Source organism: Bombina bombina, chromosome 2, assembly GCF_027579735.1.
Source record: "Bombina bombina isolate aBomBom1 chromosome 2, aBomBom1.pri, whole genome shotgun sequence".
In the NCBI taxonomy this organism is placed as follows: Eukaryota; Metazoa; Chordata; class Amphibia; order Anura; family Bombinatoridae; genus Bombina; species Bombina bombina.
This window is the reverse complement of record NC_069500.1, coordinates 1,178,950,105-1,178,965,560: the sequence shown is the minus strand read 5'-3', so window position 1 is coordinate 1,178,965,560 and position 15,456 is coordinate 1,178,950,105. Positions and strand designations below refer to the sequence as shown.

General features: G+C 36.2%; 1 protein-coding gene across 1 annotated transcript in view; it reads right to left on the bottom strand.

Annotated features, from left to right (window-relative positions):
* Window positions 1–15,456, bottom strand: part of WWC2 (WW and C2 domain containing 2) — a 538,330-nt gene that overhangs the window by 41,609 nt on the left and 481,265 nt on the right. The window contains 4 exon segments of the mRNA XM_053700248.1: window positions 1,746–1,789; window positions 1,791–1,841; window positions 1,844–1,912; window positions 4,823–5,003. Coding sequence (XP_053556223.1) covers window positions 1,746–1,789; window positions 1,791–1,841; window positions 1,844–1,912; window positions 4,823–5,003 — 345 coding nt within the window.

Here is a 15,456-nt window from a genome sequence, read left to right as displayed (position 1 = left end):
TATTGACCAGTGCAACATGGGGGGCACAAGCTGAACATAGCAAAACCAACTGTCACATGCTAAACATGGTAGCAGGAGAGAAACACATACAAGAAATAAAAAGGGAGAAGTGACAGAGGGCCCGATTCGCTAAAGCTCCCTGGTCTGGTGAGATGCTATAAGATGCCTTGTCAGTGTTATGAGACCCCTCAGTGATTGTTTTAAAGACATTTTTTTATTTTGTATCTTATAAAGGGGTGTTCACATATGCTTTAAGTTAAAAAAAACACTTACTTTACAAGATAATACTCAGTAAAAAAAAGCTGATGATTTCTCTCCATGACAGTGAGTTTTTTTTTAGAATCGGGCCCAGAATGAGAGGGGAGAGACAGACTCTGTTTATTACAAGCATAGGTAAAGGAAAGATGAAAGCGAGAGGAGAAGTAAGGAACACGAGAGAATAGAAAAGTGAAAAATTCACAGACAGGACAAGTTTGGAGTCCAGTATTACATTAGTGACTAAACTTTAAGTATATTCACAGATATTTCTCAAAATATTAACATGGAACATTTCTACCATTTCCAATGAAAAAAGTGTACTTACTGCAAAATATATGTTCACTAACCTAATACGAGGAAATTAGTAAAATTCCAAAACAAAAAAAACAAAACATGAATTTACTAGTACCCATATAGAGTACCCATATCCAGGCATCATAGGCTAGTCTAGGTACTCTAACTTAAAAGAAAAACCTGCACAAGGGCTGACTTTTCCAGGAGACAAAAGCACCAGGATGACAGGCCATCAACAATTTAGCTTTCTCAACATTATGCCACCAGTTATTAATAACACACTTTCTAACTGTAGCTGCTTGATGGTGAAAAGCTCCCTTATAAGCCTGATTTCTACAATATTTCCATTTTGGTTTAGATGAATGAATTTAACTGAATTTTAATATAATTAGCAGTCACTGCAATGTAGTAAATTATAAATAAATTGGTTAAGTGTAATTGTGATGTTTAAAAGACCACTCAATGCAGTACGATTACATATTTAACAAGTGTATAATAAAAAGACAATGATTTAACACCTACTTTGATTTTCAAATAAGCAGTAGATTATTTTCTGACAAATTTATTTTTTCTCACTATTTTCCGGCCCCTGTATCATGTGACAGACATCAGCCAATCACAGACTAGTTTACGTATACCCTGTGAGATTGTGCACATGCTCAGTAGGATCTTGTTCCCCAGAAAGTGTGAATATAAAAGACTGTGCAAAATTTGATAATGGAAGTAAATTGGAAAGTACCTTAAAACTGTCTGCTCTTTATGAATCATAAAAGCTTATTTTGACTTAAATGTCCCTTTAAGTTTTGGGGGGAAAAACATTTTCTTTTTGCAACACCATATGGCACTATAATATATAAATATTCCTTCTTGTTTTTATGGTTGTTGACTTTATGAAGCATACTAAATGGTGATAAATTTAATTTTGAAGTGATGCTGCTTTCTTGTAAATTAAATATGGTGTTTTTCAAACCTACAAAAAAAATAATTTTACTTGAACTTTAGTACTTGACAAACACTGGTGGCTTCTATACCTTTGAAAAAAAAAAAACAATATTTTAATACAAAGACATTTTTTAAGTCATTATAGTAGCAAGTGAAACGTTTTTCATATAAATGGTGGATTTGTGTAATAAATCACCAATAGCATAATGTTGCCAGCTATATATAAATAAATACATTAAATGATGTCTTACCTACATATGTACTGATTTCTCTCTCCTGGAGAGAAGGTTTGCGAGCCTAACGATCATGCTGTTTCGGACAAATGGGCGCTGTCTGGAGCCCAAGGTTATTCCTGTCCCTTTGGCCGGACTGAGATATTCTCATGAACTGCTGCTTCCGTGTTTGTTTCTTTGTCAACCTGTAAGATGTAATTTGCTGATTTAATATGTATTACGTTTTTAGATTATAAGATGGCACTGCCATAAAGAAATTATGATGCAAACACCACCTTGCACAAATGTATGTAAGTGTGGTGTACATGTATGTGAGAATATATGTATACATATATATATATATATATATATATATATATATATATATATTAAACTTTATTTATAAAGGCCAACAAATTCCGCTGTGCTGTCCATAGTGGAATTGAGGGCCCTATTTCCATGGGAACTTACAATCTAGAAGGGTAGGAGGGTGAGAAACAGGAGGAGGAGACTGCAAGGGTGAGAATGGTGTTAGTACGGAATTAATTTAAAGTGAATGAAAAGTTTCATGAATGTGTGCCCGGTATTTTAAAAATCCTATAAAAACAGGGGCATTTCATTCATTTAAACTTTACATTTCACTCGTTTTGTTAAAATACTTACCTTTAATCTTGAAAGCTGCTCCAACACTTCCCTCACCCGTCGCAAGTCTCTTCATATGTCAAAATTACAAAATTGGCTTCCTCCAAACACGGCTTGGCCTTAGGCTCTGGGGGAGAAGCCGTGATTGGAGGAAGCCGGATTCGTCATTGAAGAGGCTTGCGACGGGCGGGGGGGAAGCGCTGGAGCGGCTTTCCATGAATAAAAAGTATTTTAACAGGATTTTTTAAAGACCGGGCACACATTCGTCAAACTTTACATTCACTTTAAGGCAATTGTTAGGTAAGTGGAATTAATTTATTACTGAGTTGGGTGATAGGCTTCCTTGAACAAAAGTGTCTTTAGGAAGCGTTTAAAAGGCGACAGATTAAGAGAAAAATCGCACAGCGCAAGGTAGTGCGTTCCGTGGGTTGGTGCCGTCCTGTAGTCCAGCATGGAAGGAGGGTGATGGTAGAAGATGCAAGGAGTAGGTCATTGTTGGATTCTAAGGGGAGGCTGGAGTATATTTGTTGGTTAGTGAGGACAGGTAGTGGGGGGGCGGCGCTGGTAAGGGCTTTGTAGGTCAGGGTGAGAATTTTGCATTTAATTCTGCTGTGAATCGGGGAGCCAGTGAAGGGGCTCACAAAGGTGGATTAGCCTGGCAGAGGCATTTAGAATGTGATCGAAGGGTGTGAGAGGCGGGAAAAGAGGAAGACTAATTAGTAGTTATCACAGTAGTCAAGTCGGGAAATTACCAGGGAGTGGATTAGTTGAATTTTGAGATATTGCGTAGGTGGTTGCAGCAGGATGAAGAGAGCAATTGGAAGTGGGGGATGAAGGACAGACTGGAGTCAAGTGTTACTCTGAGGCTTTGAATTGGGGGTGATGGGGAGATAGTGGTGCCAGCAACAGTGATAGAAAAATCAGAAATTGGAAGCAGATTAGAAGAACTGGTCTCAGTCTTGGGCATGTTAATCTTTAGGTGCTGAGAGGGCCATCCAGGAAGAAATGCCAGATAAGCAGTCGATGGCGTGACAAAGATAGAGGGAGAGAGAGAAGGGTTGGAGAGGTAGATCTGATTATTATCAGCATAGAGGTGATGATTTGTAGCTATAGCTGTTGATAATTTTACCCAGTGAAAAAGTATAAATAGAGAAGAGTAGAGGACCCAGGACAGAAACTTGAGGTACTCCAACAGACAGAGGCATTGAAGTGGAGGAGTCGCCAGCAAATGAGACAGAAAAGGACCAGTTAGAGAGATGAGAGTGAATCCAAGAGAGGACAGTGTCGCCGAGACCAAGATGGTTGAGAATATGTAGGAGGAGGAGTGGTCAACTGTGTCAAAGGCAGCGAATAGGTCAAGTAAGATAAGTATAGTGTCAATTAATTTTAACAGAAAGAAGATTGTTTAGTAACCTTGGTGAGGGGCAGTCTCCGTTGAGTGTTGGGGACGGAAACCAGATTGCAGGGGGTTGAGTAAGGAGTGGAAGGACAGGAAGAGGCTTAGGCGGTTGAAAACTAGATTTTCCAAGGAGTTTTGAAGTTAGTGGAAGCAGTGATATGGGGGGCTGTAGTTTGCAGGATAATTAGGGTCAAGGGAGGGGGTATTTTGAAGATGGGGTAACACCTTTTCATGTTTGAAAGAATATGAGAATGAAATGGTTAGAAATATATATATATAATTTACTAATAGCTTTTTTCTCCTGCTGTATTTTTTTTCAATTGTAATGTATTTAATGAAGAAGGCTTGATGCATACAATTACAGTACTATAGACTGTAACTAAACTATAAACTTCACAAAACAGAACACTCTTCATCCATAGCTTTTTATTTTAAATAGATTACTTTATATTTAAAATAATTGTAATATAAAATGTATTTTAAAAACCTCCAGTCTCAACCATTCTATTATATCTGGGAGTCCTGGGACACACTATGGAGCAAACCCTTAATGACTTCTCTATGATTATTAGTATATGTGGAGTGTAGGGTTGGCCTCCGCAATAAACCTCTTCCCCTTCCTCCCCCCCCCCCACCCCTTCCTCCTCTCTCTTCTTCACCTGGTGTTTACTTTTAGGGTGCTTTTTTTGGATGAGAATTGAATAGATGAGAATTCATCCAATTATCTGATTGTATATTTTATTGCTAAACCCGCTTCATATTTTTGTAATACATTACTGAGATACATTGTGTTTTCTTTATTCTTATTTGACTGTATTGATGACATTCTGTTGACTGTTTTGGGTTGTGTATATTACCTGATTTTGTATCTCAATGAGAGATTGTGTATCTTTTGAAAAATCTATAAAAATTATAATGAAAAATGTATATATAAAAAATAGGAATATGAATGTATTTTGGAAGAGGATTTAAGCAGGTTGAATTTTTCATGAAAATATTTATTTTTTTCATTTACAAACACACCTGTTTTGTTCCACTTAAGTCAAATAGCAATAGCATAGTATCTTTGCTTTACCAGCATTGGGTGCTGAAGAACAGGGTACAAGCTCGGAGCAAAATCCCAGCAGTCTCCTTCTTTACAAGGTTCCTCTGGTGTCTCTTCTACATCATCAGATAACTGTAGAGGTTCTGCATAATGTTCAGTCACCACTTCTCCTGAGATGGGTTCCTCCAGGACGTCAAAAGACATTTCTGACCTTAGAAAAAAATGGAATCAACAACCTTTACTTATTAAAATATCCATTGCTACAAATTATATATTTATCTATAAGTATATATATATATATATATATATATGTGTGTGTGTGTGTGTGTTGTGTGGTGTCTGTGTGTAAACATATATATAATATATAATATATATATAATATATATATATGTGTGTGTGTTTGTGTGTGTATACATATATATATATATATATATATGTGTGTGTCTGTGTGTATGTATATATATATATATATATATATATATATATATATGTATGTGTCTGTGTGTATGTATATATATATATATATATATATATATATATATATCCTAATTACATTGGGAAACAGCTCAAAATCTAGAAAATAAATAAAATATAAATCTTAAAAGTGTGTTAGATTTTGATATGTGGTAAAGACAATAAACAAACTGCAATTTGAGCCAGCAGAGAGTTTTTGATGATTGCAGAAAGAAAAAGAGTTCATGTTGTTTAAGGTTGTATAAGTTTGTGGGGGAGAAGGGCTGAAGACAGGGATTTCCCAGGATGAAATGCTTTGAAATATACAAAAGGATTATCATCATCATTCTTTTTACTAGAAAGCTAGCAAAATGTATTATTGTTTACGCAAAATTCAAGAAAATTGCTCTAGGCGGCTTAACATTACATTTCACCCTAAGGATATTCAGGCTAATTAGGCAAATAAAATCACAAAGGAATCCTAAAGCGAACTATAGCAAAACTTTAACGGAAGGAATAATAATAGAAGAATTATAATAAATCCATTGTGTACATTCCATTTGAAGGACAATTTTATGGAAGAAACACCTGCAGGGTACAATATTACTGAGATACACTCACTTGTTATGTACACCAAGAGGCCCTGCCAATGCTGTGTCAGGCGCACAGTGACACAGACAGACATAGCAGAAAGAAAAGTAAAAACCACTTAATGCAGTAGAATTGCATAAATAACAAGTACATAATAAAAAAAAGACAATGCAATAACACCTACTCTGAATTTCAAATAGGTAGTCATTTTTGGTCCGGCAAATTTATTTTTCCCTCCATTTTCCGGACCCCTATATCATGTGACAGACATCAGCCAATCACAGACTAGTATACAAATTCTCAGAAAGTGTGCATATAAAAAGAACGTGCAAAATGTAATAATGGAAGTAAATTGGAAAGTGTCTTAAAACTGTATGCTCTATCTGAATCATAAAAGTTTATTCTGACTTGAGTGTCCCTTTAACAAACTTTTCAAAGTCTGTGAATTCAGCATTTATTTATTTTTTGCTCAATATGACATAAAATATCTGAAAACAGTAACTTGACTGAAATACATTAGAAATTAAAGCATGAGTGAAATTGCCCACCATGTTTGATTGCACAACTTGAAGCAAAAAATCAATTTCTAAATCAGGAAAGTTCTGGTAAGAAAAGTTTGAAATATTTTCCCTAGAACTGTAAATTACTGCAACTCATATGAGATGCCAAAGAACATATTATCTATAAAAACATATCAATAATGCAAACATAATACAATAATATAAGCTGTAATAAAGTACAGAGTGCTAAAGGAGTAGTTATAAAGGCAACTAAAGAGTCCAAACTAAAAGGAACAGCAAACAAGCACTCTGTTATTTTTGTAAAAATGCAGCTAAGGATGGTGTAAATCAGGCGGATTAAACTGTAAAAAGTACTACAGTCTCTAACACATTCCTCAGATTCAAATACTGTATGGGGAAGAAAAAACACAGCACAATCACTTATGTTGACTGCCTTCTACAGCCATCCAGCTATTCAATAAATCTAGAAGAGTTGGCATGGCTTCTAAAGCACATGACCCATCAATATAACCGTGTAGAGACATCTCACGCGTAATGGTGCATCATCAGAAATGCCAAGGAATGTTTAGCAGCATGTGACTGTGTTTAAATTAATTATGTAGTATACTTATTATAATTATATATTTAACTATATTGTAATTATTATCATGACAAACAATGGGCTAGATTACAAGTGGAATGCTATCATTTGCGTGCGAGTGATATTGGGTTTTTGAGGCCGTTTACGTGCAAGTTCATTTTCACTCGTATTAAGTTGAAAGTAAATGCGAACCCATAAGCGATATCGCGATTTTACGCCAGAATGATTACTGCAACCTCAGAGCTCTGGTAAGATGCTACGCTTGAATAATAAGTTGTACAAAACACATAAAAATACATTAAGCTACACTTATTATAACACTATCTAATAAAAAAATGATTATATATTGCATAAAAAAGTTATATGAGCTGAAAAATATGAGGTGTTGTGTAAGAAAAAAACAAAACTGCAAAGAGCTTAAACATTAAGATACATAACATACATAAACATGTCTAAATATGTATACGTATATATATATATATATATATATATATATATACACACATATATTTAATTATATGTGTATACAGATGTATTTATATGTGTGTGTATATATATATATATATATATATATATATATATATATATATATATATATATATATATATATATAGCATTGTAGAATCTGTTGGCGCTTTACAAATAACCTATAATAATAAAATGATAATATATTTGTGTGTATCTACAGACATATATACACATTATATATATATATATATATATATATATATATATATATATATATATATATATATATATATATATACACACACACATACATACATACATACAGGTATACCCCGCTCATACAGGGGGTTAGGGACCGGAGCCCCGCTGTAAAGTGAAAACCGCCTTAAAGTGAAACAAGACAGTTTGAGCTTTCTTTTCACTTGCCAGTGTGTTTAAAAACTTGAAAACATGTTTGAACTAACATATATTAGAAGTGCAATAGTGCTACGTTTAGTTTAACACTCGCAAAGCACAGTATTCAATTAGTATTTAATAAATACTGTACCTGTAAAATAGTGACAATTACTGTAGTAAAATTTGCCAAACTATAGCACTGAGACACAGATTGCAGTGTAATGCTGCAAACAGAGTGAACTGCGGATAACAAAATGGTGCCAGTCACTTTTCTCACAAACTCACGATGATTACAGCACTATTTCATAATCCTTGGAGGTTGAACTTCAGCTCCACAAAGCGCTGTATTAGCGAATCGCTGTAAAGTGAAGCGCTGTAAAGTGAGGTATACCTGTATTAAGTGCATTGAGCCCTTTGCAATCAAGCAGATGAAAACATAAAGAATCATATTTATACAATATATATTTTTTTTTTACTTTTTCGGCTCCATTGAAATCTATGCAGGAATGCAATTTTGAGTTCACGACTTTGCGAAGGCGAGAGTGCAAACTTTTTACTTTCAACTGGTAATATGAGTAAACATTTCTGAGCGCCAAAAAATTACTTCGAGAGATTTTAACACTCGAACGCGAGCGCAAGCTACCGCTCCACTCATAATCTAGCCCAATATATTGCATTGACTCTTCAGTATTAATATAAATTAATATTATTAATATAAATACAAATCTATATACACTACAAATCCTGGTATTGGTGGCTGGCAAGTTTCATATTTTAAATTATTATTGTTAGCTTTTAAGGGACAATGAACCATGTGCATAATTGTATTATTATTTTAAAATAGCTGGTTTTATATACAGTTGTAATCAAAATTATTCAACCCCCATTGCACATCAGGTTTATTATCAAAATTTACAGACTAAATAGCACAACACAATTAATGCTTCAAGAGGTTTCCCCAAATTCAACTGAAAAATTCAACTTTTAATGAATTCTGCAGTCTCAAAAGTATTCAACCCCTTCATGGCAAGCATCTTTATTAATTAGTAGAGCACCCTTTTGCTGTTATGACCTGCTGCAAATAAGATGCATAGCCAGATACCAGCTTCAAGCATCATTCCTAAAGAATCTTAGCCAGTTCCTCATGAGCAATGGCCTCCAGTTCAGTAATATTCTTGGGTTTGCATGCTACAACCGCCTTCTTCAAATCCCACCAGATATTTTCTATGAGGTTCAAGTCAGGTGACTGTGATGGCCACTGTAGAATCTTCCAGCAAGACTTCTTCTGCAACCAAGCCTTGGTGGAATTTGAGGTATGCTTGGGATCATTGTCCTGTTGGAAGGTCCAATGATGCCCAAGCTTTAGCCTCCTCAATAATTTTCACTTTACAAATGTTGCTAATCTTTCCCTACAAAAGTGATATATATTGCTACCACTCCTCCTTGGGGTGGTAATAAATCCAAAACCCTTGAGAAAAAGGAACTATATTGGATCCTAAAAACTTCATACACGTTCCCCGTTAGGTATGAATAGGGAATGCAATATTAATTAATTCATCGACAATTAATGGTTTCTATATTCATTCATTGTTTATTATCTATTATCTATTTCTTTTTATTTATTTATTTATTTATTTTTAATGCCATTCATATATACTCAATTACTGTCTTTTTTTGCCGTCCCCTCTGTTATACTGTAGCAAATTTGTTAGTTACTAGATAGGATAACATTATTTTTACAATTATTTTCTTTCTTTATCATGTTTCATTTCCTGAGATGTTCTGATCTGTTTACATTGGAATTTATGCATATACGGAATTTCTTATAGAAAATCTCTGGGTTAGATGTACACAATGCCTGTTATAACACTATGCAATGCTCATTCTGTATCTATATTGGTGATTGATGTTTTTAACTGCTTTTGGTCTCTTTGGGCAGTAAAACAGTTAATATGTTCTTGTTCCCTGCCTATAAAGAGATCAGATTGAGACATAGACTGTAGTCTATGAGTAAGCGCCGCTTGAGGGCGTGAAACGCGTCAGACTGTCTACCGTATCTGCCATGTTTCTCTGCCTGTTTTAAAGATGTTTTAAAGACGTTCTAATAAAGGATTTTTGGGGGATTTTACTTACCTGGTTCTGGTGTAGTGCCTGCTGACTACATTGCTGCTTATACCTTTTGCAGATTTATCCACCGCTCTGACTATGGCACTCTGGGTATCGAAGGAACCTGTCACCCCTGTTTGGGATCTACTTCTGGTTTGTCGAGCTACACGCCAAGAGCTGCGGTTGTTCTTACTGTAGCATGATGTTTTATCCTAGGATTTCCTGATACTTTAATTAATCTATTTTGCTTTCCACACGCTGCAGGTTTCAAGTGACAGAGGATGCAAAGCAGCCCCAGAGCTTCACTGAGCCACCACCATGTTTAACTGTAGGCAGAGTGTTCTTTTCATTGTATGCTTCATTCTTCTTCCTCCAGACATACCGATGATCCATCAGGCCGAAAAGTTCCAGTTTTGTATTATCGGTCCACAAAACACAATCCCAAAACTTATGTGGCTTATTTACTTTTACTTATTAACTTTTCTTGTGCTTTTGGGTAAGTAGTGGTGTACGTTTTGGAGTTCTGGCATGGAAACCTTCTGCCTTTAGTACGTGCCTTACTGTGCAAAATGAAACCTTAGTGCCTCTTACGACCACGTCTTGCTACAGGTCTTTTGTATTCACTTGAGGGTTTTTCTCAACCTGCCTTCTCAGAAACCTGGTTGCAGCCGTTGATAGCTTCTTTTTCTACCTGTCCAGGTAGTATAACCACTGTTCTTTTAACTTTTAACTTGCGAACTTTGCTTCCAACGGTGTCTCTAGGAACATTCAGTGCCTTTGCTATCTTTTTGTATCCTGCTCATTGTTTGTGAAGGGGGATCTTCTCTTAAAGGACCAGTAAATACAGTAGATTTGCATAATCAACAGACACATGATAAAAAGTCAATACAATAGCACTTAGTCTGAACTTCAAATGAGTAGTAGATTATTTTCTGACAAATTTAAAAGTTATGTCTATTTCCACTCCCACTGTACCATGTGACAGCCATTAGCCAATCACAAATGCAAATACATATATTCTGTGAATTCTTGCACATGCTCAGTAGGAGCTGGTACTCAAAAAGTGTAAACATAAAAAGACTGTGCACATTTTGTTATTGGAAGTAAATTGGAAAGTTGTTTAAAATTGCATGCTCTATCTGAATCATTAAAGTTTAATTTGATCTGAGTGTCCATTTAACTGTTTGGACCATTCTTTTGACTTTTTAGACTCCTCAAATGTTAATGTCCAAGTATTAAAAACATCTCTCCCTTTTTCACCTACCCAGAGAAGCAAGTAGCTGCACAAGGTTTCATTAGGCTTGCCACAAAGAGGGCCAGAGAATAATATGAACTGTACATGCTGGTGAAATCTCCTCCATGCATTTGGTACATTTTTTGAGTCCCAATCCATCTGTGGCATAGGCACACCTGATAAAACCATCTTGCAGAAAGAAACCAGCTTCTGACACCATGTATTGTTCTTGTGTAGTCACTCAAATTAGTGTCTTACCAAGGAATAACTCAGAGAACACAGAGCTGCATCTAGTCACTAACTGTTTATTATCCTAACTGAACATGTTACCATATATGGTAGAAACACCAACAGTCAATCAACATTCTGTATACAAATTGACAAACACATCACATGACATGTTAATAACATTACACCTTACTTAAAAAAAATCAATTAAACAGGTTAAACTGCCTAGCATTGTGATGTATTTTGTTGTTAAAATCCTTATAAAATGCTTTGGGTTTTTTATAGTGAAGCTAAAAAAAAAATTCTTGGTCCAAAAACAATTAGTATTTTTTTCCTGTAAAATGGAATTAATAAAGGGAATTTACACATCCCTATATGTAATACCATACATAATATAGAAACAAATTCTAAAGCGAACAAGTGTAGACAACATCTTCTGTAATTTACACAATAGCTATATGTCATAACACAGCTTATACTTGCAACCTAAAGGTAGTTTTATATACTTTTAATTACCTTTGCATACACAGCACCATCAGAAAGATAGTACAGTACTTCAATCAGAAAAGTAATAGCTGCTGTTTTAAATAAATATAGACTATAATTTGCATTTAAAAAAAAAAAGACACAGGCAGGGAATATTGGGACTTATTGGTGGGTAAAATGTTAATTTTTAATAATTTAATTTTTATATAAATATAAATGAAAAGCTCTGGATTTCTGAATAATTCCGGATTTGGAAATGTATACCTGGTGAAGCTCATAAAAAAGAAAGACAGAAAGAAAATAAAAACATAATTTATGCTTACCGGATAAATTCATTGCTTTCATAGTGGTGAGAGTCTACGATCCATTATGCATGGGAATTACTCTTCCCTGCAACTAGGAGGAGGTAAAGATTCCCAAATCCCAAAAACTCCCCCACCACACTGGCAACTCCATCTAACGTATAGCCAAGCAAAAAGTGGTAGTAAAAGAAATAAGGGCAAAAAAAATACAAAAAAATAGGAGCAAGGAAAAAAAGATGCACTCAAAAAATAAATAAACCAACACTAAAAAAACAGAGGGTAAGGTCTCGTGGACTCTCACTGCCATGAAAGCAATGAATTTATCAGGTAAGCATAAAATATGGTTTCATTCATACAGGTGGTTTGAGTCCACGATCCATTACTTCTGGAAACTAAAAACCAAGCTGTGGGGTCCATGAGTAATGAGATATAAAAGGCGGAATATAAAGAACATCTTCTTTTCACAGAGAAACTAGATCCACACCCCCAAAATAACCCCACGGGCACTAAACAAAGCACTTTTTTTTGTTGTTAAATGTGCTTAAAATCACCCAACAGACAAAAACACAGGGAGGCGTAATTCATATCGCCCGACTCCTGGGACATGCAGTTCTGGACGCAGGGAAATTTTTTTTTTAGTTTAGCCATGCTGCGGGCAAGTAGACCGCAGCAGGGCAAAAACTTTTTTTTTATTGTTATTTTAATATTGGCCAGCGGGGTGCAGAGTGAGAGCAGGAATTGTTTACAGCCTGTGCACAAGCTTCTCAGTTTTAATCACTGTGTCAAAAAATGCTGCCTGAGCCATAAGGCTGGAGAAAGACAGGAAGAGGATGCAGATGGAAACCAAGCTGGTCTGCAAAGACAACAAGCAGCCAGGAGAATGACGCAGAGCTACTTGAGGGATACATTATACACGGCCATGTAGCACACACATCCAGGTGAATGGAATGCTGCAGCCTCGCACCAGCAGCTCAACTCCAGCATCCGGAACCTTAGCCAGACGAAAACAAACCCTTGTTATCTGAAGTCATACCCACGGTATAGCTAGGGGACCGTGACACATAGAGCTTAACCTAGGGGATTCCTCTGGCACAATGTTAATACATGTTCTAAACACACCCTAAGACACTGTTAGTTTTGATTAAGGATAGAGGTTGGCAGTATTTAGGTCATTGAGGTGGTCATTTTGTCCGAAGGGCTAAATGGTATGCATATTCCTCTTTTATAACCAAGGGGTTATGTTTAATCACTAAATATTGGAATAGGATTTTAACAATGAAACAGCCGAAGCATTTTTATTTGCAAATTGTTAATAGCAATAATTATAATAATTAGTAAGTAGTATTTTATTAGAGTAAGTTTCTCTGATAAAAGTCTACTTTTGCCTACTATAGCAGTGGTTCCTCAACTTTTTGTTCTGTTTAAATGAATATCACAACCCTGGTTTTATTTTTACTGTTCTTGGGAAAGAAGGAATGGTAACTATTGTTGTTCTTTAAGCATATATGCACAAAAGGTAGATAGGGATCTACTAGAAGTAAATCTAGATAGGGGACTTTATATTTGTCAGCTGTTAATGATAGAATGGGGTCACATTAAAATAAATTTATACATTTGCTTTGCAGAAGAATATTCTATATAGCTCTGTCTATATTTTTCATGATAGGATTAGGTTTTTCAATGCCATCTTTTTTTTTACAATGATTTTATGGGGTAGATTTATCATAGTGCGAGCAGATATGATACGATGTAGCGTATCATGTCCGCTGCACATTGATAAATGCTGACAGCATACGCTGTCTGCCTTTATCATTGCACCAGCAATGCCGCCCCCTGCAGATTCACGGCCAATCAGCCGCTAGCAGGGGGTGTCAATCAACCCGATTGGGTTGATTTCTGTCCGCGCCCTCAGAGCAGGCGGACAAGTTATGGAGCAGCTGCCTTTAGACTGCTGGTTAATAACTTCTGTTTCCAGCGAGCCTGAAGGCTCATGCGGAAACAGGGGCTTGATAATTCGGCCCCCATATGTGAATTTTCCATACGCAATTATAGATTATGGTATCCAAATCATATATTATTTTGTGAATCAGGACAAGTAGATTGTCACGAGGGACAAGTAGATTGGGCTCTCGCTTTAGTCCCTTGGACAACTTTTTTTTTTTTTTTAAATTGTCACACCCCTGATAACAAATTAACCTGAGACAACCCCCTGAAGGATTTACCTACCAAAGGCTGCCTCAGAAGAAGAAAAAAAATCAAATTTGTAGAATTTAGTGCAAGTATGCAAAGGAGACCAAGTAGCTGCCTTGCAAATTGATCAACTGAATCCACATCTTAAACTTACAAAAAGAGATGCTAGGACTCAGACATCCAGAATAGTGTACAAAAGAATAGAGGTGGCAAGTGTCAACCTGACATCACATAAAGTAAAAAACGTGCCAAACTACATATGCTATCACGCAGACGCATGATGTGTGACAAAAAACTTAAACGTTGCAAAACCCGTGGTGCATTTAAAAATATACTCACATAAAACATTGTCGAGCGTTAAAAAAGTACACATGCAAAAAACGTGTTAAAGTGGAATTACCAAAATATATAAAACTGTCCTATGGCTACATACATAATAAATATATAATAAAATAATTCTAAGAGGCTTATAGAGTGCCAAATAATAAAAAAATAAAATACTTACCAATAGGTACCCCACTCCTGGAGGAAAACCAGTAGGAAGGCCAAACCAAGTGCTGAAACATAACAGTAGAGGATCTGAAATATGAGTTTATCAACGATCCAACCTAAGAGCAAGTCCAGCGACAGCCATGGAAGGCTTGTGACTGAAAACCAACAGGTGAAAAATATGCCACTACCCATACTTCAAATAATCTCTCCGCCAAAAACTGTACTCTGGGGGGGGGGGGGCGGGGGGGGGGGGGGAGGGGGGGGGGGGGGGGGGGGGGGGGGGGGGGGGGGGGGAATGGGTCTCAACTCCCCCTCTCACTGAAGAGTCAAACTGCATACTCATTCTTCACCTTCCTCCAGGGGAGGCAAAGAAAAGACTGAGTTGCCAGTGAGAGGGGAGGGGTTTTATAGAGCTCTTAGGGTTTGGGAGTCTTTGCCTCTTCCTAGTGGTAAGGAAGAGTAATTCCCAGGAGTAATGGATCATAGACTCTCACCACCTGTAATGAAAGAAAAAAACACATTATTGCACCTAGCCCACACACAAAACTCTAATGCTTTATTAAGAAGATTATTGCCACTACTTCAGATGTTCAGAGCTATCCTGGTGTATGGGGAGA